This window comes from Hirundo rustica, chromosome 16 (genome assembly GCF_015227805.2).
Source record: "Hirundo rustica isolate bHirRus1 chromosome 16, bHirRus1.pri.v3, whole genome shotgun sequence".
Lineage (NCBI taxonomy): Eukaryota > Metazoa > Chordata > Aves > Passeriformes > Hirundinidae > Hirundo > Hirundo rustica.
This window is the reverse complement of record NC_053465.1, coordinates 13,991,131-14,017,053: the sequence shown is the minus strand read 5'-3', so window position 1 is coordinate 14,017,053 and position 25,923 is coordinate 13,991,131. Positions and strand designations below refer to the sequence as shown.

Below are 25,923 nucleotides of genomic sequence, written 5' to 3'. Positions count from 1 at the left end.
TGGCCAACCTCATCCCCTGGCTGTGCTCGCTCCCATTGGCAGCTCCAGCTGGGATGTCTGCTCACAGAGGGGATGCCCCAGGGAGCAGCCCTGATTTGAGGCTAGGATGAATCATTCCTGATGGGGCCACCACAGGCACAGTTTGTGCAGGGAGGGCCCCTCTCAGGGTGGGCAGGCACAGGGCTGGTGTCAGTGCTAGCTTCCCCAGGCAGCTCAGAGCCTCTTGGCCCCTGTGGGGTGGGATGGCAGCCACAGTGCTTGGGGAGCCCCAGCTCAGCTCTCAGGGGACTGCAGGAGAGCTGGGCAGGGGTGGATGAAGCAGATTGGGTCAGGCAGGAGCAGAGCGTGGGTCGGGTGCCAGCAGGATGGGACCAGCTCCACAGGAGAGGAGACACAAGGTGAGGACATGGCGGGGTCAGGAACATGAGCAGAAGCCAGGCCATCCCAATGGGCCAGGGGCTCTCCTGCCCTTGGGAGGGCTCTTGCTCACAGGCACGATCAGGACCACCTTACTTAGTGGGATAGAAGATGCCACAGCTGATCCCCAGCTGTCTGTTCCTCGGGCTCCTCTAGCACCCAACCCCCAGCCCGGTGCATCTTGTATTCCAGTAAATAGGGTGACAGACAGACTTGTTTTGGGAAGGATGGACAATATGATGCACCAATGAGGACTAAGATACTCCAGAGAGAGAATACCTCCTGCTTGTGCCTGGGGGTTGTTTCGTGCTCCGGCTGGCAGCAAAGAGAGGGTTAAAAGTAACCAGCAGGGTCAGTTGAGGGCACTTGTCACAAACACCACAGTTAGGTTGATAGGCTGGTAGGGACCCCCCTCCCCTCCCAGCATGGGGCTGAAATGGATTGGGACAGCCTCCAGGGCAGGAGGAGGTGGGCTGTGCCCAGGCAGTGGTGGGCACTGATGTGCTCAACCTGTCCCATCCCCATCCCTGTCCCAGAACCGGGCTGCTCCCAGCTCCAGCCCTGCCTGGGAATGAGCCTTGAGACCACTTGGAGAGTTCTGGGTAATCCAAGTTAAGCTGAACACCTGTGACAGCTCCACTCCCACTGGTGGGGCCAAGAGCCACATCCCGAGGGTCCCACCAGCCAGGGCCACAGCTGACACCGACAGGGCTGCAGGGACCCTGCCCCGAGGTGACCCTTCCTACCTGCAGCCCAGCCCTGCCTACCTACCCACCCCTCCACCCCCACCCTCCTCTGCCCACCTCAGCTGTACCTTCAGCTCCTTGATCTTTGTCGGGGTGGTCACCTCCTCATCCTCCGTCTCAGAGCGTCTCCTGCTGCCAAACTCACCATCTTCATCCTGCTTCTCACCCTCAGGCCCGGCATCATGGTTCTCGCTGACGGAGGCTGGGCGCGAGAACTCTGCCCACAGGGGACAGCTGGGTCACCCCAGCCCTGCCACCCTGCTCCCGCCCCAGCCCCCCTGCCCCTGCCAACTCTGACAGCCGAGTCACCCCAGCCCTGCCACCCTGCTCCTGCTCCAGCCCCCCTGCCCCTGCCAACTCTGACAGCCGAGTCACCCCAGCCCTGCCACCCTGCTCCCGCCCCAGCCCCCCTGCCCCTGCCAACTCTGACAGCCGAGTCACCCCAGCCCTGCCACCCTGCTCCTGCTCCAGCCCCCCTGCCCCTGCCAACTCTGACAGCCGAGTCACCCCAGCCCTGCCACCCTGCTCCTGCCCCAGCCCCCCTGCCCCTGCCAACTCTGACAGCCGAGTCACCCCAGCCCTGCCACCCTGCTCCTGCCCCAGCCCCCCTGCCCCTGCCAACTCTGACAGCCGAGTCACCCCAGCCCTGCCACCCTGCTCCTGCCCCAGCTCCCCTGCCCCTGCCAACTCTGACAGCCGAGTCACCCCAGCCCTGCCACCCTGCTCCTGCCCCAGCCCCCCTGCCCCTGCCAACTCTGACAGCCGAGTCACCCCAGCCCTGCCACCCTGCTCCTGCCCCAGCCCCAGCTCCCCTGCCCCTACCAACTCTGACAGCCGAGTCACCCCAGCCCTGCCACCCTGCTCCTGCTCCAGCCCCCCTGCCCCTGCCAACTCTGACAGCCGAGTCACCCCAGCCCTGCCACCCTGCTCCCGCCCCAGCCCCCCTGCCCCTGCCAACTCTGACAGCCGAGTCACCCCAGCCCTGCCACCCTGCTCCTGCTCCAGCCCCCCTGCCCCTGCCAACTCTGACAGCCGAGTCACCCCAGCCCTGCCACCCTGCTCCTGCCCCAGCCCCCCTGCCCCTGCCAACTCTGACAGCCGAGTCACCCCAGCCCTGCCACCCTGCTCCTGCCCCAGCCCCCCTGCCCCTGCCAACTCATACCTGGGGCAGGTGGTCCCAGGGCACAGAGGAGGGGTGATGTGTCCCTGAGCTGCCTGACCCCAGCCCTGCCACGTTCCCCTGTTCATGCACAGTCCGAGCTACCCCTTGGGGTGGGGACAGCCCCTGTGTCACAGGGATGAGGCTGGGGAAAGCCTCCAGAAGGAAGTCTGGCGCTGCTGTGACCCCGCCCAGCGAGTTAGGGCAGCTTTCCCCCGTTCCTGCCAGCGGAGCAGTGTCCCCCCGTGTCCCCAGGCGGGCCGTACCTCCGTCCAGGCTGCGGGACATGGTGTAGCGTTTGCTGGAGGAGCGCTCGAAGAAGGGCGCGGGGCGGTCGATGAGGGCGCTAGCCTGGCGCGTCTGCGCCTGCGTGCGCCCGCTGTACCGAAACTTGGAGCCCATCACCAGGAAGCCCTTGGGGGGTGGCTCTGGGGACACCAGCCTAGGGGTCACAGGGGTGGGAGGGCGTCAGCAAGCCCCAGTCAGGGCCCCAGCACTGTTCCCCATGTGCACCCACTGCAGAAGCAGCAGGAATGTGTCTGCCTCCAGGAACGACGAGGCTGGTGAGGGCCTTGGAACACAAGCCCTGTGAGGAACGACTGAGGGAGCTGGGGTTGTTTAGCTTGGAGAAAAGGAGACTCAGAGGTGACCTTATCACTCTCTACAACTCCCTGAGGGGTGGCTGTAGACAGCTGGGGGTTGGTCTCTTTCTTCAGGCAGCAACTGACAGAACAAGAGGACACAGTCTCAGGCTGCATCAAGGGAAATACAGGTTGGATATTAGGAAAAAGTTTTCCATGGAAAGAGTGATAAAGTACTGGAATGTCCTGCCCAGGGAGGTGGTGGGGTCACCATCCCTGGATGTGTTTAAAAAACAACTGGATGTGGCACTTAGTGCCATGGTTTACTTGAGGTGGTAGGGCACGGGTTGGGACTCGATGATCTTGAAGGTCTCTTCCAGCCTAGTGATTCTGTGAATTCTGTGAAAGGAGGCCTGGAGAAAGTCTAGAGAAGGTTCCTCACCTGAAGAAGGTGTGATGCTCTATGCAGACCTTCCAGAGCCTCTTGGCTGAGCGGTGGTTGGGCAGCTTGAAGCCAATGGTGCTCTCGAACTGCTCGTACTTGGGGGAGATAGAGACAGGCTGTTACAGGCACATCCTGCCCCGGGGGACATGCCAGGACCTTGCCAAGGCCCTCAGGTTCCCCTGGCAGGAGCTGTGACTGTGCAAAAGACCCTCAAAAACCTTATTCAAATCCATGCTGGGATAGTCCATGCCCAGCAGAGTGATGGGATACACCCCTCACCTCTGGCCTAAGCACTTTCCTTAGCTGTAAACGGCTTTTTAGTGCAAGATAAATTCCCTCAAGAAACAAAAAGCTTTTACAGCCTTCTTGGCCTGAGGGCATCACTCTCAGGTATGCTGTCCTTGCCCTCCAGCCTGCTGGAACACGTGGGTGAAAATGCATTTTCCCACGATAAATGAGCGAAAATAAAGTCTGAAAATGAATGAAAAAGCCTTGTTGAAGATGTGACAAAAATGGCCCTCAACCCCCATTCCTAGGCAAGCTCCCTACACCAGCAGGGTCGCAGTGTCTGTCAGGGATGGGATCTTGGGGTCCCTCAGTTGCTGAAGTCATGAGAGAACATGAAAGAAAATCCATGCCACAGGAAATCTGCTCTCTTGGCATACATGGTCATAAATGTGGGATCCTTGGAGCAGAGGCTGGAGCCGGGTGAGGAAGTCCTCACCATCAGCCCCAGTTCCTCAGGACAGGTACCCAGGGGCTGCACCAGCACCTGGCACCCACCTCCCCCGGGCGGATCTTGATGTAGAAGTTGCTCCTCTTGTAGGAGATCTTGAGGATCTTAGGCCAGGCGAAGCGGTTGATGCGCAGCCGGTCCCTGTAGATGAGGAGGCCGTTGGCGCAGACGCCCAGCATGATGTCGATACCCTCGGAGTCCTGGAGGAGGCAAGGGGACAGGAAGGGACACGTCAGCAGCCCAGCAAGAGCCAGCCTGGCCAGCAGTGCCACATCCTTCCTGCAGAGTGCTGTGGGGGCCTGGCTGGCAGAGGGGAAGGTGGGCAGGAGCAGGCTGGGAAGGGGAGAGCTCCGGCAGGCCCCAGCCCCGTACCTTGGCGTGGTGCAGATCCACCCCGTACATGGAGAGCTTCTTGGCGTTCTCCAGGAAGTGGATCTCTGCTTCCCCGGGGGTCATTCCCCTGCAGGGAGACAGAGAGGGGGACACATGGCTGGGTGCCCCACGGGCGTGGGACAGCAGCCCCGTGCTGTCCCCTCCCGGGCTCACCGGTAGGTCTTGTGCAGCTCCATGATGCGCTCCTCCAGCTCCCGCGTCTGGTTGGGGGCGAAGCGCAGCTCGCTCACGTAGTTGCCCACGTGCTCCTCGGTGTCGTGGTCACCCAGCTCGGCCTGGACGGCGTAGGAGCCCAGCAGGGCGTGGGTGACAAAGGAGCAGGGCAGGCGCCCCGTGATGATGTCGGCACGGAGCTGCAGGCACAGGTAGTATCTGCAGGAGGGGCAAACGGTCGGAGTGGGGCAGGGGAGCAGGCTGGAGTTCCCCAGGAAGGAATCTGGTGCCCCACAGGGCAGGCTGGGGCTCCCCAGGAAGGAATCTGGTGTCCCCCAGGGCAGGCTGGGGCTCTCCAGGAAGGAGACTTTTGCACTGTGCAGCAGTCTGGGGCTCCCTGGGAAGGAATCTGGTGCCCTCTGGAGCAGGCTGGGATTCCCTGGGAAGGAGAACTGTGGTCCTTACCTGGTGATGTCCTCTGTGAGCTGGGCAGGGTCTGGAGGGTAGAACTTCACAGTGAAGGCGAAATTCCAGGGTCCACCTGGGGAGTGGGGAGAGCAGTTACAGGACAGCACCCATGGGGCTGCACACAGGGCACAGGAGCATCCGTGTGTCCACTGAGGATCCTGCTGCTCCCTCCAAACACACACACAGGGCAGGGACAAGGGGGCCCCCAGAGACTGCCAGGGGCACAGCCCTTGGGACTCCAGTACAACTTGCTGAATCCTCCCTAAAGAGCTGGGGACAGCAAAGCATCACAGCTGCAGGCACCACAAGCTCAGTATCCCAGCAAAAACCTCCTGGGAGCTTTGGCTGACACCTTGGGCAACAGCCCTTCTGCCATCCCAGCAACGCAACACTATGGAAAATGCACCCCAGGACCTGTCCCAGCAAGGTCTCCTCACTCTCCCCACCATCCCTGTCCCCCCTGCTTGGGGCAGGTGGTGCCCAGAGCGGCACCAAGTCTCAGCCAGCTCTCCAGTGGCACAGACAGGGTTCTTTGTCCCCCCACCTCTCATGAGTAAGAGAAGAGCTGGGTAACAAACAGCTGAACGAGCAACAGTGTCCCTGTCCCCAGGCCAGCTGCCAAAGGTCCCCTCCAGGGCAGGTGGGGAGGTGACCTGCCACAGGACAGCCACACTGAGCCATCCAGGAGCTCCCTGGGACACCCCAGGGCTGTGGAGGACAGACTCTCCCAGGCACTTACTGCGGATCTGCTTCTTGATCTCCTTGGAGGGGTCCAGCCAGTTCTGCAATGAGGAGAGAGCAGGTCAGGGGGGCCCCCACCTTGGAGGGGGTGGCAGCAGAAGGGCCCCCCGTGCTCACCTTCTGGCTGTCCGAATCACAGAAGGTGAGGCCGAAGTAGTCCTTCTCCAGGAGGTTGAGGTGCTCACACACCATGTCAAAGAGCACCTGGCCTCGGGCGTGTTTCTGTCAGAGACATGGACAGGCTGACGGTCAGTTGGTCCCTTGGTGACCACCAGAACGTGCTCTCACCCAGTGTGGGCTCCACCACATCCCAGGCTTGCAGCCCCAGGATCACCTGTGTGTCCCTAAAGCAGTGCCAAACGGTGTCCCGAGGCTGCAGAGATGGGGCACCAGTGGGGACACCCAGGTGCCAGGGTGGCAGGGATGGGCTCCTGGTGGCAGTGGTGGCTGGATCCCCACGCACAGCATAACAAGAACATGTGGAGGGATGGAGAGCACCTTTGGTATCAACGAGTCCCAGAATGGTTTGGGCTGGAAGGGACCTTAAAGATTGTCTGGTTCCACCTCCCTGCCATGGGCAGGGACACCTTCCACTAGACCAGGCTGCTCCAAGCCCTATCCAACCTGGCCTTGAACTCTGGGCATGGGAAATGAATTCCTCGGAATTTCCCTTCATTACTGGTGGCACCAAGAGCCAGGCCTACTAATAGCCATGGAAGAACAGCCCTTCCCAAGTGTGCATCTTCCCTGTTTCCAGGCTGGCAGCTCCCATTTCCCCTCTCCAAGGCATCTACTTACAGCACTTCCACCAGGTGCTCCCAGGATGGCAGCCCAGGGCACCAAGCAGCTCAGCCTGGGCTCCTGCTGCCCTCCAAAGCTTTTCTAGCTGTTGCCATCACCCATTCTGGGTCTCCTCCCTCCTTCTGACCTGAATTTGAAGGCAGGCACTCACCCGTGGCATGTGCTGGGGTGTCACACTGAACAGTTTGACTTCCCTGCTGAATTTTTACTGAATTAAGGTTTAATTAAAGCACATGGTCAAGGCACAACTATTCCAACAGGATCTACCAGAAAGAAAGAAATGCAGCACCAACACTCCTACCCCAAACTCTCTCCCCTGTGCTCCAGGTGGCTTTTCTAAAGAGCAGTTGACCACTTCCTTGGGAGACATGGTGAGGGGCATTGCTCTGCTCTGCTCTGCTCTGCCAGCACCTGTGACCTTAGATTCTCCTGCCATCCCAGTCTGGTTGGCCAGTGCTCTGGGAAAGCCAGGGGAAGGATGACTGCCAGGCTCGTGAGCCCCTAGGATGCTCTGCTCCTTTCCTTCTTCAGGAAGATTTTCATCCTTGTGCCAACCCATCTTTCCGCAGCTCTGCAACCAATTTTAGTGCTAAAGAGACAGCCAGGACTTCTGGAGCATGCCAGGCCATGGGCAGGGGCCAGACCCTCCAGCCAGCCTTGGGGTACTCCCTGCTCCCACCCTCTCTCTGTTCATCAGTCCCAGGCAGTCGAGCCCTGGAGCAGGCAGCACTCACAGATGTGCTCTGACACCTGTGTGCCACGGCCAGAGCCAAGGCAAAGGCCTCTTTGGCAAAGGCTCTCAGGTCTCTGAGGTTCAGGCTCCTGAAAAACCTCAGCTTTTCATTTTCAAGTAAAATTGTCAGTCCTTAAAAATGTCCCTCCTTCCCAGCTCATGGTGTGGGTCGGAGCAGCGCTGCCTTCTCAGTATGGGGAAAGGAGACAGCAGCAAGTGCTGGAGATGGGAACAGGGGTTCCTGGGATGTCCTTCTGCTCCCTGCTGCCTTGTTCCCCTGGCAAGGCCACCAGAACCTTCCACAAACACCAGCCCCAACTCCAGAGTGAATCCTGGGTGTCCCCCAGCTGTCCTGGAAGGGAGAGGTGCCCATGCAGATGGTGGCTGAAGCAGCCCTGCAGCATGTCCCAGTGCTCAGGTGGCCACTGCCAGGTATATGTCCCCTCTGTCCCATCCTGCAGCCACTGCCAGCTGCCTGAACTGTCAGGCAGAGCTCTATCCTCAGACATTAAGCTTCTGACTTAGACTGCTTTCTCTTATGAGTAGCTACCAGATTTTGTTTCACTGGGCTGAAATTCCCTGCAAGGGTCTTTCTTTCCAGATTTTTAACTAATTTTGAAATTTCAGCTTAAATGGCTATTTCTATGGGTGTTTTTCCCTAGGACAGAGGTACTACAAAGCTGTCCTAGGAAGAGTCCTGTCCTTGAGGACTCTGGGCTGGGCAGGGTCCCAGGAGTGTCCCCTCCTCAGAGCCAGCACAGGCCCCCAAATCTGGGACTCACCTCCACCTCGCACTCGTACTCGGACGCATCGAGCAGGGTCACCCTGCACAGGGCACTCTTCACTTTCTTGGTGGTTTTCTGAGGTGACTTCTGGGTCTTGCTGGGAGTCGTTTTGTCAGAGAGTCCATCGGTCTCGCTGTAGTCCTTGTCCTCCATGTCTGTGCCCTGCAGCAGGGGCACACAGAGGGTTACCTGCCACCACTGCCAGAGCGCCACACGGGCAGGGGGGAAGGCAAAGCAGGGCAGCTGGTGAGGGGCAGTCCCCAGCCAAGGCCAGCTCCACCAACCCACCCTGCCAGCATAGCCCAGGTCCCTGGCGGACACCTGGGGTCAGTTCAGCTCCCAAATCCTCCCCGCCCAACCTGCAGTGCAGCAGCTGAGCTCCCCAGCAGCTCCCCAGCCAACACCGGGGGCGGCCGGGGCCCCCAGCCCGGCCCAGAGCAGCTCAGCCGGGGACACGGCAGCACCGCCCACTCCCTTCCCCGTGCCCCGGCCAGCGGGGCCGTTCCCACCCCAGTGGCATTCCCGGCTCCACACGGCTCCCGAGGCCTGTCCTGCCTGCCAGGAGCTGTGCGGGCAGCCGGGGCAGCGGCAGAGCCCGCCTGAGGGGCTGCTCTGGGGATGTGGCCTCGGGCCCAAGGGCCGTGCCCGCCTCACCGGCCTCCCGCCCCACGGCCAGCAGCGAGCCGTGGCACGGCCCCTGTGTGCTGCTGCTGCTGCCTGTCCCCCCTACAGCCCCGGCCGTCACCCACTCACCGGCTCCATGTTTCGCGTGTCGGGCTGTGCCCCGAGTTTCTCATTGGGGTCGGTGTCGCGACCGGCAGGGCCCGGCGCGGCCGTGGGGCCCTGGGCCGCCGCCTCCTGCTGCTGCTGCTGCGGAGCCTCTTCCTGCGCGTTCCTCACCTCAGGGCCGGGGCCTGTCTCCGTTGTCATGACCGCCGGTCACCGCGCTGGACACCGCCACCCGGGGGAGAGACAGGAGGTGTCAGCCGCGGCTGGGGCTGCTGCCCGGACAGCTGCCGGCTGGGATGCCCTGGCTGCTCGGGAGAGGCTGGGACAGGCTTGGGATGTGCCCGGCTCTGCCTCACACGGATCCACTGCCAGATCCCCGTCCATGCACAGATCCACTGCCAGATCCCCTGCCAGATCCCCGTCCATGCACAGATCCACTGCCAGCCCCCAGATCCCCATCCATGCACAGATCCACTGCCAGCCCCCAGATCCCCATCCATGCACAGATCCACTGCCAGCCCCCAGATCCCCATCCATGCACAGATCCACTGCCAGCCCCCAGATCCCTGACCATACACAGATCCACTGCCAGCCCCCAGATCCCCATCCATGCACAGATCCACTGCCAGCCCCCAGATCCCTGACCATACACAGATCCACTGCCAGCCCCCAGATCCCCATCCATGCACAGATCCACTGCCAGCCCCCAGATCCCTGACCATACACAGATCCACTGCCAGCCCCCAGATCCCTGTCTGTGCCAAGAGGTGGCTTTGCAAAGGGCTGGTGGCAGCAGCACAGGACACCAGGATTTCATACTCTGAGCTGGATGACAAGAGCCAGCAGTGGCGAGGGACACCGGTGACAGGGACCCGCCACAAGCAAGGTCACGGGCTCGTGCCCCATTCCTGCACAGCAGGCAGTGGGGCTGCTCTGACCCTCTGCTCCCACACCCCTGCACCAGCTGGAACCCTCCCTTGGTGTTTTCGTAGAGTGAGAGGAAAAGCCAGGCTGTGAGTCAGGGGAAAGGCTGCACTGACACAGGAAATGGCAAACATGGACAGCTCCATGGCTCACATCCGGGCTGGCTGGTTTGCTCCCCTCTGACCACCCCAGCAGCAGCAGAACGCTGGGTTCCCACGGCCAGTGTGGGACCCTGTGGATTCCTGCCTCCAGCCCCAGCTGCCTCAAAAACAAACCCAGGGCCAGGAACGTGGAGGGGAGGGCACTTTCCATGCCAGAATGCTTAGCAGTGTGTTTTTGGAACCTTTACGGTTTTGAACCCTTTTATGCCAACACACCATGGGCTAGCAAGGTGTCCTGGGAGGGTCCACACTCCACAGGTCATGGAGCACCCTTTGGACCATCACCCACTCCCCATTCAGGCTGCTCAGGCCCTGCCAGCTCCCCACCAGGCCATGTGCAGCTGTGCAGCATCTGCTGGGATCATCCCCACCTGAGTTCAAGGGCTGTGGCTGCACAAGGTGGTTCAGTTGGAGCATCTGTGACTCTGTCACATCACCCACCCTGCCCACAGAGCAGCCACACCAGCAACCCTGAGTAATGCCTGCAGATCCTGTTCCAATTCCAAACCCTGCTGTGGGCAGGAACACCTTCCACCATCCCAGGTTGCTCCAAGCCCTGCCCAACCTGACCTTGGATGTTTCCAGGGATCCAGGGGCAGCCACAGCTTCTCTGGGCACTCTGTGCCAGAGCCTCACCACCCTCACAAGGTAAAACTCCCCAGCATCCCATCCATCCCTGCCCTCTGGCAGGGAGAAGCCACTCCCCCTTGTCCTGGCACTCCATCCCATGTCCCCAGTCCCTCTCCAGCTCTCCTGGAGCCCCTTCAGGCACTGGAAGGAGCTCTCCAGTCTCCCTGGAGCTTTCTCTTCTCCAAGTGAACACCCCCAGCTATCCCAGCCTGTCTGAGTGCTGAGGGACTCCAGCCCTTGGAGCACCTTTGTGGCCAGCTCTGGACTCACTCCAGCAGCTCCACATCCTTCTTAAGCTGGGTCCCCAGGGCTGGAGGCAGCTCTGCAGGGGTCTCACCTGAGTGGGCAGAGGGGCAGAATCCCCCCAGCACAGGGTTGGTTTCTGGGCTGTCAGTGCCCATGGCCAGGTCACATCCAATCTGTCCCCACCAGTACCCCCAGGTCCTTCTCCCAGGGCTTCTCTCAACCCACCCAGCCCCTGGCCTGCGCTGGGGGTGCCCTGACCCAGGTGCAGGACCTTGCACTTGGCCTGGTTGAACTCCATGAGGTTCACATGAGCCCACTCCTCCACGCCACATCCCCGGTGGATCCACTGCACCAGCTCACCCCCAGACTCACTGCTACAAAGAAACCCATCCCACACCACAGCTCCTGTCCCACTGCTGCCCTTCAGGTGTCCTCAGCAGTGGGAAGATGTGAAACCTTCCCAGGAAAATGACTAAAACTGGCTCTGGGGGTGGAGGGAACAGAGAGGAGGTGACGGAGAAGACAGGGAGTCAAGCCTACGCCTTCCGCCGGATTCGCAGCCAGGAGATCCCGGGAACATTCCTCTCCCGTGCCTGCACTGGCTGTGTGGTCACCACAGAGACCTCAGTTCACACCCAAAGCGACAGGATTTCAGCCCCTTGTCCCAGAACCATGTTCTCCTGGCCATGACAGGCTGGACAAGCCACCCTGAGCAGCACCAGCTCCTCCTGGCAGACACCACTGCTCGGCCAAGGCCACCAGAAGCTTTCAGAGGTCACCAGTGGTTTGTTTTTTCCACAGAGGAAACAAGGCTGCTGTTTTTCCACTGCGAACTCAAGCAGTTGCTCGCTCCCAGCCCCAGTCCCTGTGCAGATCATTCCCAAGCCCTTCCGCTTGGATCTCAGTGTGTGAATTTTTAATCAATGTGAAATCGCTAAAATGACAACGCATCACTTCAGGCCAAAAACACGCTGAGTTTTTCACTTGACATTTCTGAACTTTCTTCCAAACTACTTTTTACCTGCAGTGATCCATGAGGAAATGAGGGGGTTTTTTAAGTGTAGCAAGCTGGGAACTTATCCCACCTCACTTTTGCATCTTGAGCTCCAGTTCCAACCTTCTGATGGTGGGCCAGGAGCTTGATCCCAGGGACTTCCTTCCAGCTAAAGCCAGTGAGAGCATGGCACAGCAGTGCTAGGGTGGCAGAGCTCTGCTAAGGGATCCTGGTAAATCCCCAGGGACCATCTCCCTGCTCCCAGAGCAGGGAATCCCTCTCTCTGGCCTTGCAGCCCTGCTGGGAAGGCTCTGGCCCATGCACAGGGTCATTGCTGGGGAACAGGAGCTGTTTGAGGGAGCCAGGGCTGGCAGAGGCAGTGGCCCCAGGCACGGCCCCGCTGCAGCTGAGCCCTGCAGCTGGACAGCCCTGACGGAGCGACCACGCTGGCACTGCCACGCTCCCGGGCACAGCCACAAGGGCCACATTCAGGAGTTGTTCCTGGCCCACCCCGGGGCTGAGTGGGAAGGCCAGGGCTCCTCCAGCACTGCCACTCACCCCAGTGCTGCTGCAGCCGAGGGTCAGCCCCAGCCTGGCAGCACCAAGCCCCTGGGGACAGTGGCACCCGCAGTGGGACGCTGCCACCCTCCGTGGCAGTCTGGTCACCTGCACTCACCTGCACCCAGGCTGTGGGAGAAGGACACGAAGGCCCACGGTGCAAGCTGTCCCAGCCCCTTGCCCCTCTTTTTTCCCATGGCCCTCAAGAGCTGCAGAAGGAGATGCTGTCCCTGGGAGCAGCTCTGTGCCACGGGCAGGAGCTGTCCCTGATGGGAGGGGGGCCGCGGAGCACAGACAGGGAGCAGCAGCCATGGAGCCCATCCCACAGCACCTTCCCTGTGCACACTCAGCTCCTGCTGCCCCAGCAGAGACTCCAGAGTGGAGGCCAAAGGTTCAGAAAGGACACGGGTCCCAGAGGGGGACAATTTCACTGAAATATCTGCTGTCACAAACCTGTGAAAGAGCTTTACACCACAACTGCAGTGAACTTGATGGAGTTCTAAAGTTATTTATTTTTAAATACTTGCTACAGTGGGAGCAGGACGCCATCCCACCGGAGACCAGCCTTCCCAGCACCCAGCCTTGCTCGTGCCTGTTCCACTGGAGCAAATCCCATGCTGAGGCTGTTGGAGGCAGCGGGCACAGACCCCCAGACCCTGCCCTGTGCAGGGCAGTGGCCAAAGGTCTCCTCCTGGCACCCCAGGCCCTGGTGCCCAATGCCTAGTTTTCAGCAAGGGCAAGTTTTCAGCACAAGCCCAGATTCCAGCAAGGGCTGCTGGGTCCTGCCCCGGGGCTGGGGGATGTTCTCCTCAGCGGAGAGGGCTGGAGCCGGATGGAGCTCCAGGCTACCGGAACAGGCACGTGGGAATGGTGACTGCAAAGGAAGCCTTAGCAGGATCCGAGGCAGACCTGCTTGTCATGCCTGGAATCTCCTCCCATCATCTCCCTGCCTGCTCCTCCTCCCCTTGGTGTTTTCCTCCTCCTTCCCCTTCAAGCTGGAGTGTGGATTTCCCAGCTGCTTTGCCCCAGCACTTTCCCAGCATATCCCAGCTCCAGCCTCTGCAGCGCTCCTCTCCCAGAGCCTTCCCTTCCCTGCAGCCTGCTCTTCCCCTCCCCTGCCCAGTCATTCCCAGCTGGTTTCCAATGCTGAGCATCCCCCTTTTCTCCTGGACTCCCAGTTACGCCCCTCTCTCCCTGTGGAGGCTCTGCTTCACCTCCGGAGCGTCTTGGCGACATGCAGGCAGCAGCCCCCTGCCGAGTGCCCAAACTGGGCTCCACGCACTGCAGCTCAAGTGGGGAGCACAGGGATGGGTGACAACCCAGTGACCTCCTCCCTCACCCCCACCAAGGGCCCGTGGGGCTGAGGGTGGCAGCAAAGCCTCCCTCACATCGTGGGCTCACACTGGGGGACAGATGCTGCCACAGAGACACAGGGACATGGGGAGCACCCTGCGGGGGTGGCAGCGGCTGCATGGCACGGGGCAGGGGCCCAGGGACCTGCCAGCCCCCAGGCAGAACGGAGATGCTCACCAGGGCTGTGGCAGCCAGCACCCCGAGCAGGCAGGCTGAGCTGGCAGGGGACAGGAGTACAGGCAGTGCCTCGCAGCCATCCTGGAAACCTGAGGGGAGCCTGCCGGGGAGTCCTGGGAATCCTCCAGGGACACGGAAACAGCAACCAAGGAAAACAGCCCCAAAGCTCCGGCAGCACACGGCACCCTGAGCCCCAGTGCCACCCCTGGGCTCTAGTGCCACCCCTGGGACCTCACCCCCTGGCACGGGACACACAAATCCTCAAAGCGTTCCGCAGTGCAGCCTGAGAGCTCTCCTGTGCTGCTCTGCAGCACGGACAGAGAACCGTATGAGCTGTTTATGGTGAAGGGGGGCATCACAAACACAGGGGAGCCCTCGCTCCTGGACACTGAACCCCGATCTCCTCACAGGGGACTGGCAGGGACACAGATCTGCAGCGTCCCGAGCTGTAAAAGTGCCCCGTCATAGAATCATAGAACCATCAAGTTTGGAAAAGACCTCTAAGATCAAGTCCCAGCACCCCCACCGCCCCCAGGCTCCAGGAACCGCATCCCCCCAGCCGTCCGCAGGCAGCCGCCGCTGGCTAAATCCCAGGGCAGCAGCGGCGCCGAGCATCGCGCAGTGGCCCTGGGGTCCCTACCTGGCTGCCAGCTCCCCATGGCTCCGGCGCGGCTCATCCCGCCGGGCTGGCGCTGCGTCCGAGGCAGCGCTTTCTGCAGAGCCGCCTCTTCCCACGCCCCGCGCAGTGACGGATGGATGGATGTGCACTGCAGCCGCAGCCGGCACGGGATGGGAGCTGCGAGCCGGGAGCTGGGAGTGGGGCTGCCTTCCCTGCCCAGCGCCGGGCTGCCCTCCCGGGCGTGCCCGGAGCGTCCCCCGGGGATGCCGGTGCCAGCCCATCGCCCCCCGTTCCCCCAAACGCCTGACTCGTCCCGGGCCGGGCGCTCCTGCCGGGATCCCTCCCTGCGCACGCCCGGCAGGGAAGGAGAGCTCGGCTGCACAGCTTTATCCCAAGGTAACCCGGCCCCGTCCTGCGCTCCCCGGCCCCGCCGTGGGTCCCGGGGCAGCAAACAACACCAAAACCCAGCACCCCGCTCGCCCCAGGCTGGTCCCAGCAGCTGAACAGAGGCTCTTTCATCGGCCCTGTCCAGGGTGAAGGCCGAGCGTGACACCCGGCACATCCCCGTCTCCAGGGCACACGGGCCCTGCTCGTCCCTGGGAGGGACAGCGGCACGGAGCAAGCACGGGGGGACACTCTGTGAGGTGCTCGCACCCCATAACGCAGCAGGGGGATTCCTGTAGCCCAGCCCCGACCCCGCCGGGCAGAGCCACAGGTCCTGCTGTCAGCGGGCACTGGGGACACCCGGAGCACAGGCAGGGACATGGGCGGGGTCCCGGGGGGCAGGCAGGGGCCGGGGTACCCTGGCCAGCTGTGCCCAGGCAGGACCCACCATTTCCAGCACATGCTGGTGGAAATCCTGGGCATGCCGAGCCATCAGGAACCCACGGGGACAAAGCACAAGGCTGGGGACGTGCTGGGAGACTCCCGACAGGCTCAGGCTGTCTGGATACAGGCACTCACTGTGAGGGTGACCACGCCGGATGCAGAAGGAGAAACCCAGGCTGCCCAGCTGCTCAGCACTTTGAGCTCCCCAGGTGGTACCATGGGCTGGGATGCTCATGGACTGTTCCAGCCAAGAACATCAACCCTGGGGGAACCAGGCAGGAAGGGGTCCCAGCCCCCACAGCCCTCCCTCTGAGCCCTTCCTGAGGCTGGGCACCTTCACAGGAACTCCTGAGCCACTGAACTGGGACAGCCCAGGGGGTCCCATTCTGAAACACAGAAGCCTGCAGCCAGGGAGAACCAGTAAGCCCAAATTTCCCAGTAAACTCATACTCCTCCAAAATCCTTGCCTGGTCTGCACCTTGGCAGTGCAATCCCCACAATTCAGGCAAGCCAGGGGCCAGTGGGGTCTGCAGCTCCCCCAGACCCTGTGGTCCTCATGGGAGCACCCACCGTGCCTAGGCAGCCTCAGCATCTTCCAGCCCTGGATCTCCCCCTTTCCCAACTCTCCAGGAGGGTGCAGCCACTGGGGTTTGGGGCTGGGGGCTACCAGTTCTTGGCTGTTCAGCACTGGTCAGGGCTGGTGTCACCCACAACTGAACAGAGTGCCTGGGCGGCTCCATCAGGTAGCCTGGGGGAAAAAAGGGCAGGAAGGATCTTCCCTCCATCCCTGGCAGGAAGCAATGATGGACCCAGAGAAAGGGGCTCAGGCCCTGGCCAGGCTGAAAGGGACCCACGGCATCCCCTACCCACTAACTGCAGAGGGGCCTGTGGAAACTTTTCTTGGCTCCAAAAATCTTGGAAAGGGTGGTCTGTCACTGACACAGGCTTCCCAGGGCACTGGTGGAGTCACCATCCCTGGGGGAATTTAAAGGACATGCAGATGTGGCACTTTGGGGACACAGGTGAGTGGTGGCCTTGACAGTGCAGGGTTAAGGGTTGGATTTGACACACAATTCCTTTCCAACCTCAGTGGCTCCATGACTGGTGAGACCTGCAGGGCGCACAAGGATTGGGGAGATGTAAACAGTTACATGTTTCAAAGGGGGTCCTGCTGCCACTTGGGCCTTGTGGCATCAGCATTGTGACCGTGCCCAGGGAGGACCCCACTGTGCCACTGTGCCCTGCTGACCCCCTGCACTGTGCTCCAGAAGTGGATCTCAGGCTGGCTCAGGCTGGAGGCACCTCCGGAGGTCACCTTGCCCAGCCCCTGCTCCATCAGAGCCACCCAGAGCCAGCTGCCCAGGATGTGTCCAGGTGGCTTTTGAGTCTCTCCAGGGATGGAGACTCCACCACGTCCCTGGGCACCTGCACCAGTGCTCGGCCACCCTCCCAGTGCAGAAGTGTCTCCTGAGCTCAGAGGGCCCTTTCTTTGTGTCACTTTGTGCCCCTGGCCCCTGGGGCTGTCCCTGGGCACCGCTGAGCAGAGCCTGGCCCCATCCTCTTGGCACGCCATGGACAAGCTCCCACATTTCCTCTCTAAGGACAGGCAAGTGAACCCTTTGGGCTGGCACAGGCCAACTCAGGCAGCGCTTTGCAGGGGGAGGCAGAGCCCAAGAGACCTTCATCAGTGTTTCAGCGCAGGGATGGGGCCAGAAGAAGGACATCAGCCACAGAGCCACTCCCCAGAGGAGCCCCCTGAACTGCATGGTGACAACAGGCTCAGCAAGGACCCAACTGATTCCTGAGTGATCCCATGGAGATGGGCCTGGGCCTGATCCTGCACCTGCACACCCACCAAGAAACCACACCAAGACGCCTGCTGGGTGAAGGAGCAGTTTGGGAACCCCACAGGTGCTCCCCCTGCCCCAGAAGTGTCCCCCAAACAAGCACTGAGCTGAGCTCCTGCACAGGCAGTGCTGTTGGAGAGCCCTCCCTTGCTCCTGCTGACCCCATGGCACCGCTTCCTCGCATTCCTGTGATCCCACATGGCACAGGAGGGCACTGCCTGCATCCCCCACTGCCACCTGGAGCACGATTTGGTGACTCAGGCAGGGAAGCAGAGCCAGCTCCCTCGGACCACAGTGGGACACAGCTCCAGTCCTGGAAGACTCAGGGCTGAATTGGGCTTGGTTTCAGTTCAGTGTCCCAGGAAGCCCTGAGAGCTCAGCAGAGCTGTGGGGGCAGAGAGGCACTGGTCTCATCCCTGCACCATCACCCTGGCAAAGCTGCCAGCCATCCTTTAGGAGGCATCTGGGAACCTGGAGGAAGGCAGAGAGCTGCTGATAGAGCCTCCGACTTCAAGCACCAACATGTTCCTCATTAATTGGTAGCAATAAAGCTGGGGTGGAGGGAGGGGAGGGCTGGCAAAGCCAATCCCTCCTGTGCTGGAAAATCAATTGAAAAACGTCACCCGAAGCAGCCCTGGGCACATCCCTCCCTGGAGACTCTGGCACGGCCACAGGGAAGGAGGGGAGTGTTGGGGGCACTGCTGAAGGGGCTGCAGTCCCCAGCAGAGGAAGGGCTGGCACAGCTCAGGGCCAGGGGAAGGGTGCCTGGGGCAGTGGGAACACGGGCTGGGCCCTGGGCTGCACCACGATGGCTCTGCCTGCTCGGGGAGGGGACTGTGGGGACCAGACTGGCCAAGAGCTGCTGCACTGGCCTCGTGCTGGGGGAAAGGACTGTCCTCCCTGTGTCCCCTCCCTGAGCTCACCCAATCCTGACAGTGGAAACTGAGGCACCTGGGGCTCAAGGCACCCTCCCTGCCCCTCACCCAGGTGGGAGATGTTGGCATTTGGGACCAACCTCATCCTATACCCAGCTGCCATCGCAGGCCCCTGACAGGGAAACGCCCCATCAATCCTTGAGGGTTTAAATCCAGGTGAGGGCTCATCATTCCCTGTAACCTCCAGCCATCAGAGGCACCTCAGGCACCTTGGTCACACCCAGTCACAGGGAGACACTGTCCCCACATGTGTCCCTGCTGCCCTCTCCAGTGTCAGCAGGAGAAGGGAGGATTTGGGAGGCCAGGGACCACTTGTCCCTGTCAATGTCTGCTCAGCTCTGTCCTCAGCACCTTCCTCAGAACGCTCACTGGAGGTGCTGCTATTTGAATATTTGTGGGGCTTAGCCCAGTTCCCCATTTTTGGGATGCCTGGCTCACACTTTCTGGACATCTACAGACACAAGTGCTTCCCTCTGGTTCCTCCCCAGCCACGTTTGTCATGGAGACAGCCCTGTGGCTGCTCAGCCACGAGCCCCATTTCCACCCCTGACAGACTGAAACAGGACTGGGACTCTGAAAAACCCCAGAGTGTCCCCAAATGAGACTAAATGACACACGCATGTGCAACACATGCCTCCTGTCCATGCCAGGATTCCACACCACACTAAGGAACAGGAGCAGGGCCACTGACTGATGGGATCCACCAGGACAGGAGCACCAGGGAGCAGCCTGTCCTTGGGGAGGACCCACAGCTCCAAGGAGGATCCAGAGGGCAGATGAGGAACCCTCTGCTATGCATGGAAACATCCCCTGTCCCCACGGCACAGCGGATCCCAGGCTGCTGCAGGGAAGGACAGGGCCCCTCTGTGGGTGCCCAGGCGTGGGAAGAAAGAGGATTTTCAGCTTTTGCCAAGGCAAGGGCACCTCAGAGGCCTCAGGGGTGCTCAGGCCTCACAGGCAATTATCAAAGAAAAGAGAGAAATGTTTTTAAGGGAAGGGATGCAAGAAGGATCAGTGGGGAGAAGAGAGGGCGAGTGAGCTCAGAGCTGCAGCAGGGAGGGGAGCAGCACACGGGCTCCTTTATCTGCTCTGACCTTCCTTGGAGAGGACACCCTGGGACAGTGGGACACCGAGGGGACTCGGGTGCAGGAGAGGGTACCTCAGTCCCACCCCAGGACTGAAACTGCACTGCAGGGAAGCCCCCAGCCCAACACAGCCCCCCCAGTGCTGCCCACACCGGGGTCCTGTCACCCACCCTCCCCCCAGAGACAGGACGTGCTGTGCCATGCCCAGCTCCTGGGGGACAGGGGTGTCCCACTGCTCCAGGGAGCCTCCAGGGCCTCCCAAAGCAGCCAGGCTCACTGATATCTATCCTTGTGTTCTCCAGTTTCTCTTGGACAGTGCTCCAATGCCCAGGGTCCCCATGACCCCCTGGACTCTCGCTGAAGCAAAGCTCCACAGGAGCTGAAACGGGAGCAGCATCCAGGGAAGGACCACGGCCAGACATCCCCCCCTGGGCTGGCCCACAGCAGCCTTGGCAGAGATGGATGGCAGGAGGTTCAGCCTGGAACAACCTTTCTTACCTGGCTTTGACTCTACTCTGCTAAGAAAACATTTCCCCAGCCTCACTTCTGTACAAATTTACAGCAACAGCATTTGTGTCCTCACAAAGCTGAGGAGAATCCTTTGGCATCCAAATGCTCAGATACAACAAAACACCCAAACTGAGAACTCCTCAATGACTTGCAAAATGCAACCAAAAAGCAAAGCTCCCCAGTAACTGTGCTGGCCAGACCCAGGACCCTGGCAGGTACCTGTTTGGGGGAGCACCCCATTTCCCCAGAGCAGCTCCTTGTGTAGGGTGAACCTCAAAGGCACAGAGGAGAGGTGCTATGAGCCCTCCCCACCCTCCATGGAGGAGACAGGGATGGGACAGGCCATGCCAGCAAGGCTGGAGGAGCAGGAGTGGAGCTGCCCCATGCCCACCTCCACAAGCCCCACATGCTCCCAGCCCCCATCAGCTCCTCACATCCCCCAGGAGCTGGGAGCCCTCGACCCCGGTGCTGCTGCACGTGAGAAGTGCCCACATCCCATCCTGGGGAATGGCTCTACTCCCATTCCCTCCTGCTTAACAGCCTTTAGAGGTTCCTGGTTGTCTCTGAGCAGCGATCACCTCCCCAGGCTGCTTTCCCTGCCTGTTTGCAGTTCAGGGTGTATTTATAATGTGTGGTTTATCCACATTAATGCAGTGTCACCACCACATAGCCAACACACCCTGACCCCTCGTGCACAAACCCCAAAGCACCAAAGTCTCCAGGCCTGCCCACAGCTCCCACCCCAAAACCTGAGGGTTTGAAACTCTGTCTGAGTCCTGCAGCACACATGTGGCTTAGCTGGGTTCCAGCTGCTGCAGGGAAACTGGAACTTGGAAATTTCCATCCTCTGAAGCATCTCACAGATACACGAAAGGACTAAAAAGGTGGCAAAGGAGATTGAACAGGAGCCAGGAATAGCATCCAGGGAAGGACTCTGGCCAGACATCCCCCCTGGCCTGGCCCACAGCAGCCTTGGCAGAGATGGATGGCAGGAGGTTCAGCCTGGAACAACCTTTCTTACCTGGCTTTGACTCTACTCTGCTAAGAAAAAATTTCCCCAGCCTCACTTCTGTACAAATTTACAGCAACAGCATTTGTTTCCTCACAAAGCTGAGGAGAATCATTTGGCATCCAAATGCTCAGACACAACAAAACACCCAAACTGAGAACTCCTCAATGACTTGCAAAATGCAGCCAAAACCCCCCCACTATCAGGATTCAGCTTGGCACAGGGCACCTGCTCTGCAGAAGTCCTTCAGGAGGAAAGCAGAGGCTGGGAAGCCCTGGCATAGCCACGCACTGAGGATGCAGAACAGCCTCTGACCCCACTCTGAGCTACAGCACTGAGAATGGGCCAAGGCCCTGACAGAGCTTCACCTGGGGGCAGTTCTTATGGCTCCAGGTGAGGGTATCTGAGCCCAGAGAGGACATGCAAAGATGCCCAAGGAAGAGTTTTGAAGCATGTGCTTGGGTTGGTTCAGAATAGCTGAATGGATTTCAGCCTGAAAAAAAGAAGGTTCTGGGAAGAGCTCAGATCCCTTTCCAGTGCCTGAAGGGGCTCCAGGAGAGCTGGAGAGGGACTGGGGACATGGGATGGAGGGACAGGACACAGGGAATGGCTTCCACTGGCTGAGAGCAGGGTTAGATGGGACACTGGGAAGGAATTGTTCCTTGTGAAGGTGGGCAGGCCCTGGCACAGGGTACCCTGTGGCTGCCCCTGGATCCCTGGAAATGTCCAAGGCCAGGTTGGGCAGGGCTTGGAGCAGCCTGGGACGGTGGAAGGTGTCCCTGCCATGGCAGGGGGTGGGATGAGATGGGCTTTAATGTCCCTCCAACCCCAACCATTCTGTGATTCTGTGATTTTCAGCTGTGCCAGATGTGCTGGAGCTCCCTTAGCAGGCAGAGCACATCTCCCCAGCTCAGAGCTGCCGTACCTGGCAGCCAGGCTCGGGAAATGCCGATAAGAAGAGGGAAAACATCTCCTCTGTGTCCCCCCTGTGCTGCAGCCCGTGGCGTCTGGCAGCGCCGCTGTGAATCACCGGCACCGAGCGCTGACTCAGAGCTGAGCCAGGCTCCGATGCGGCTCCCCTGGACCCCCTGCAGCCCCACTGCGGAGAGACGATGCCTCAAGAGGTGCTTCAGCCACTCAGCTCAGCACGGGGAGCACCTCCATCCATCCCGGCCCCGCCAGCCTTGGACAGCCCGTGCTGGGGAGGAGAGGGGGATGAGGCTTCTGTTCCAGGGCCACAGGATGCGCTGCAGGCTGGAGCCCCTCTGCTCTGCAACCAGGCTGGGACAGCTGGGGGTTCACCTGCAGAGGAGAAGGCTCCAGGGACAGCTCAGAGCCTAAGGGCACTGGAAATAGAAACAGAGAGAGGCTTTTTACATGGAGAGAGAATGATAGGACAAGAGGAAACCATTCCAGCCTAAGAGAGATTTAGAGCAGCTGTTAAGAAGAAATTGTTCCCTGGGAGGGTGGGCAGGCCCTGGCCCAGGGTGCCCAGAGCAGCTGTGGCTGCCCCTGGATCCCTGGAAGTGTCCAAGACCAGGCTGGATGGGGCTTGGAGCAACCTGGGACAGTGGAAGGTGCCCCTGCCATGGCAGGGGGTGGGACTAGATGAGCTTTATAGTCCCTTCCAACCCAAACCAGTCTGACATTCCATAATTCCTCTCCTGCACCACCACCTGCACCAGGGCTTTGTCCTCCTCAGCTTAGAGAGGTATTCTCCATCTCAGCAAACCTCCCTCCCTCCAGATGTGGGCTATTGCTCCTGTCTTGAGCAGCCAGGGCAAAGCTCCTTCTGCCTTTTCACTCTCTGAAGCCCTGCAGCTCCCCACTGTCCCAGGCCTCTGTGACCCCCCCATGGAGCAGCCCTGCAGAGATCCAGTGGCAGTGACAGCTCAGTCCTGCACGGAGAAGCCAACAGGTGGGTGATAGAAGCCCTCTCCAGCCACCGTCCAACCAGCAGGACCTGACACCATCCCCGGTGGGAAGTGCCTGCTCAGGTCCATCAGGTTCCAGCCTTGGTCCTTCCCAGGGCTGATCTGGAAGCTTTTGGAGAGCAGTAGGTCTCCAGAGCCCTGTGGAGGTGCCCAGGGAGATCCCTGCAGCCCCAGCAGCTCCTCTCTGTCCACCAGGGCAGAGGCAGCTGGGCACCGAGTGCTGCTGGGGCCCAACCCCACACTTCAGTTCCTCCTCCTAAAGGGAACAGACCCAGCTGCCTGCAGCTGGAGGGACCTTGGGGTTCACTCCTCCTCTCTGCCTGGCTCCTGCAGGTCCCTCTTAGCTGGGATAGCACAGCTTTGTGATCACAGCACCAAAATTTGCCCTCTGGTACAAAACTTTCTCTGACCCTTCATCCCCACACACTTCTCTCGATCCCCCTCCCCATGTTCCCTCCTCGGGTCCAACTCAGAATTCCACAGACCAGTCACACAGATGGGTATTTTAGCCTCCAAGTCCTTTCCCAGACAATCACACTCTCTCCTGGTGTTCTCCATTTACAGCAAAGCAATTCCCTGCTGGCCTCGCACCGCATCCCACCTCAAATCCTGCAGGAGCAGACGGACACTGGGGTGCTGGGAGAGGCTTTGCTCCTCCCCTGGCACCACCACCCTCCTCATCCCCGCCTCCCTGCAGGCATCATCCCCCTGTTCCCCCCCAGCCTCACCCCACACACCCATCCCTGGCCCCACACTGCCCCCAGTCCCCCCCAAGCCTGCTCCCTCCCTGCCCTTGGCCAGGAGTGTTTGGAAGGATGTCAGACCAGGAGAGCACGTTGTTCTCCTGCCCAGCAGGACGGTATTGAGCTCAAAGACATCGCACTGGGAAGGCGAAGGGCAGCTTGAACATTCCTCTTCACCTCAGATGCCTTGGTCCTGGCCTGTGAGAAGGGATCACACCAGCCCAGGTGGGCTCTGTCACCTTGTCCTGACCTCAGCTGTCCCACCCCACTGCAGCACAGCACTGGACACATCTCCTCATCTCAAGTGCTGTGTCCAGTTCTGGGCCCCTCACAGGAGAGACCTGGAGGGGCTGGAGCACATCCAGAGAAGGGAACAGAACTGGAAGGGGCTGGACCCCCAGGAGCTGGGAAAGGGGCTCAGCCTGGAGAAAAAGAGACTCAGGGGGAACCCTGTGGCTCCGCACAACTCCCTGACAGGAGGGGACAGCCGAGAGGGGATCAGGCTCTGCTTTCAGGGAACAACACACAGGATGAGACAAAACAGCTTCAAGTTGCACCAGCAGAGTTTCAGATTGGATATTTTGGAAAATTCACTGAAAGGGTTGCCAGGCATTGGAAGGGGCTGCCCAGGCAGGTGGTGGAGTCCCCATCTCTAAAGGTGGTCAAGAAATGACTGGATGTGGCACTCAGTGCTACAGTTAATTGACAAGGTGGTGATCAGTCACAGGCTGGAGCTGATGACCTTGGAGGTCTTTTCCGACCTGAATGATTCTGCAGATCAGGAAGGGAAGAGCTAAGAGGTGTGAACCTGCTGGTGGAGGAAATCACCAAGGACTGACCGCGGCAGGCTGCTCCCAGGGAAACCACTGCGACACGTCCACTCCTGTCCCTCAGGCACGGATGACAGGTCCAGCCCAGAGCCTGCCCAACCAGGGAGGGCAGGAAGGGCTCCTCCAGGCTGGCTGGACCGGTCCCTTCCTGGGGACAGAGCCTGTAGGGCTTTGCTGGTGACTTCAGACACCTTTGTCCAGACAGGTGGGTGCTGTCCTGCCCTGAGCCAGCCTGGCAAGCTCGGGCTGTCGAGCTGGTGTGCTCAGCTCCACTGACCTGACCTGGAGTTCCCCAGGGATGCTGAGCCAGGGAAAAGGAGCCAAGCCCAGGCTGAGGCACCACTGAAGCAGACAGAGCAGACAGCGGCTCGTCATTGACACGGAGCGTGACAGCCAGGCTGGAGCTGCCAAGTGAAGAATTGGGTCAAGTGGGGAAAAACAGGAGAGCAGAGGCAGTAAGGGTGGGATGATCTCCCGGGAACACACTCACGTGAGGGCAGCGATCCTGCGTGACACCTCCACAAGCTTTGGGCTCCACGACCTGAAAGGAACCCGTGGCGTGGGGCTCTCCCACCTCCCCGCTCTCCTGCAGCCAGCCCAGCCTTCACTGACACGTGTTGAACGTGTGTTTGTGCAATTATGGATTTACATGATGTCAGCAGTTGCCAGGAGCCCAGACATCTGCTCGCTCATCATGCCCGAGCCGGGCAGCGCGGAGACATCTGACCCTGCTGACGGGCAGCAAAGGGCCTCCCCTCCACTGCTGCATCCTCCCTGGCACCACCGCCTGCAGGGGACAGGCAGCGACCTCCTGCCCACGGTGCCAGCCCCTGATCCGGGGTTAATAGAGCAGCTTGAGCTTATTCCGCAAAACCACAGCCTGGAAGTCAAGATCAGCATCCCTGCGGCTCCAGAGGCATTGTGCCACACGTCAAAAACGAATCGGGAGGAAGTTGGGGGGGGAAAAGAAGCCACCAAATTGACAGGGAGTCGTCCCTAGAGCCAGGCTGGAGTCAGGCAGAGATGGCAGCTCACCATGACAGCTGCCAGTGCCGAGAGCAGCCGGGGCAGAGCCCATCCCGAGAGACCAAACCCTCCTGCCAGCTTGCTCTGGCACCAACCCTTCTGGCACCAGGAAAAACCAGGGAAGAGGAGCACGACCTCTGCTGCATCCCAGCGGGACGGGGCTGAGGCACCTCCTCCTCCTCTGAGCCCTCCAGGAAGCAAAGGCAGCGTCCTCCCTGCTCCCTCTCACACGGCAGGACATGGTCCTTTTGCCAGACATGGGAAATTTGAGGCCCCTTTAAACAAGATTTCACTCCTACCCTTTAGAGTGACACCTCCCAGCTGAGTAAATAAGACCAGGAAGGAGTTGCTGTGTCCCCTCAGAAGCAAGAAACACCTTCCACAACCTCATTAATGCTCAAACAAAGATGCCCCAGCTGGAGGCGGGAGAGCCGTGAGTGAGCCCCTGCAAGCACCCAGTGCCCCTCCAGATGGAAGCACAGCCCAGACACCACGGAGCAGGGAGAGGCAAGAGCCAGCAGACTCTGCAGCCCCCACTGTCCCCTGCTTTCTCCCACCAGACGGACTAGCAGCAACACCACGGGCATCGCGTGCCACCACTGAGCCCTGGTGTCACAGCACTGTCCT

At 60.5% G+C, this 25,923-nt stretch overlaps 1 protein-coding gene across 10 annotated transcripts in view; it reads right to left on the bottom strand.

Annotated features, from left to right (window-relative positions):
* Positions 1–25,923, bottom strand: part of EPB41L1 (erythrocyte membrane protein band 4.1 like 1) — a 65,445-nt gene that overhangs the window by 20,553 nt on the left and 18,969 nt on the right. For 7 of the 10 annotated variants that reach the window (XM_040079714.2, XM_058422666.1, XM_058422667.1 and 4 more), the window contains 12 exons: positions 8,912–9,105; positions 8,156–8,320; positions 5,957–6,061; positions 5,838–5,880; positions 5,096–5,171; positions 4,631–4,849; positions 4,457–4,544; positions 4,132–4,284; positions 3,346–3,443; positions 2,589–2,764; positions 1,232–1,380; positions 697–732 (listed from right to left, as the gene is read on the bottom strand). In XM_040079714.2, coding sequence (XP_039935648.1) covers positions 697–732; positions 1,232–1,380; positions 2,589–2,764; positions 3,346–3,443; positions 4,132–4,284; positions 4,457–4,544; positions 4,631–4,849; positions 5,096–5,171; positions 5,838–5,880; positions 5,957–6,061; positions 8,156–8,320; positions 8,912–9,088 — 1,485 coding nt within the window. In that variant the 5' untranslated portion in view covers positions 9,089–9,105. Of the gene's footprint in view, positions 1–696; positions 733–1,231; positions 1,381–2,588; positions 2,765–3,345; positions 3,444–4,131; positions 4,285–4,456; positions 4,545–4,630; positions 4,850–5,095; positions 5,172–5,837; positions 5,881–5,956; positions 6,062–8,155; positions 8,321–8,911; positions 9,106–14,570; positions 14,682–25,923 lie in introns of those variants that run through there. The other 3 variants (XM_058422664.1, XM_058422670.1, XM_040079715.2) reach the window with 2 other exon arrangements.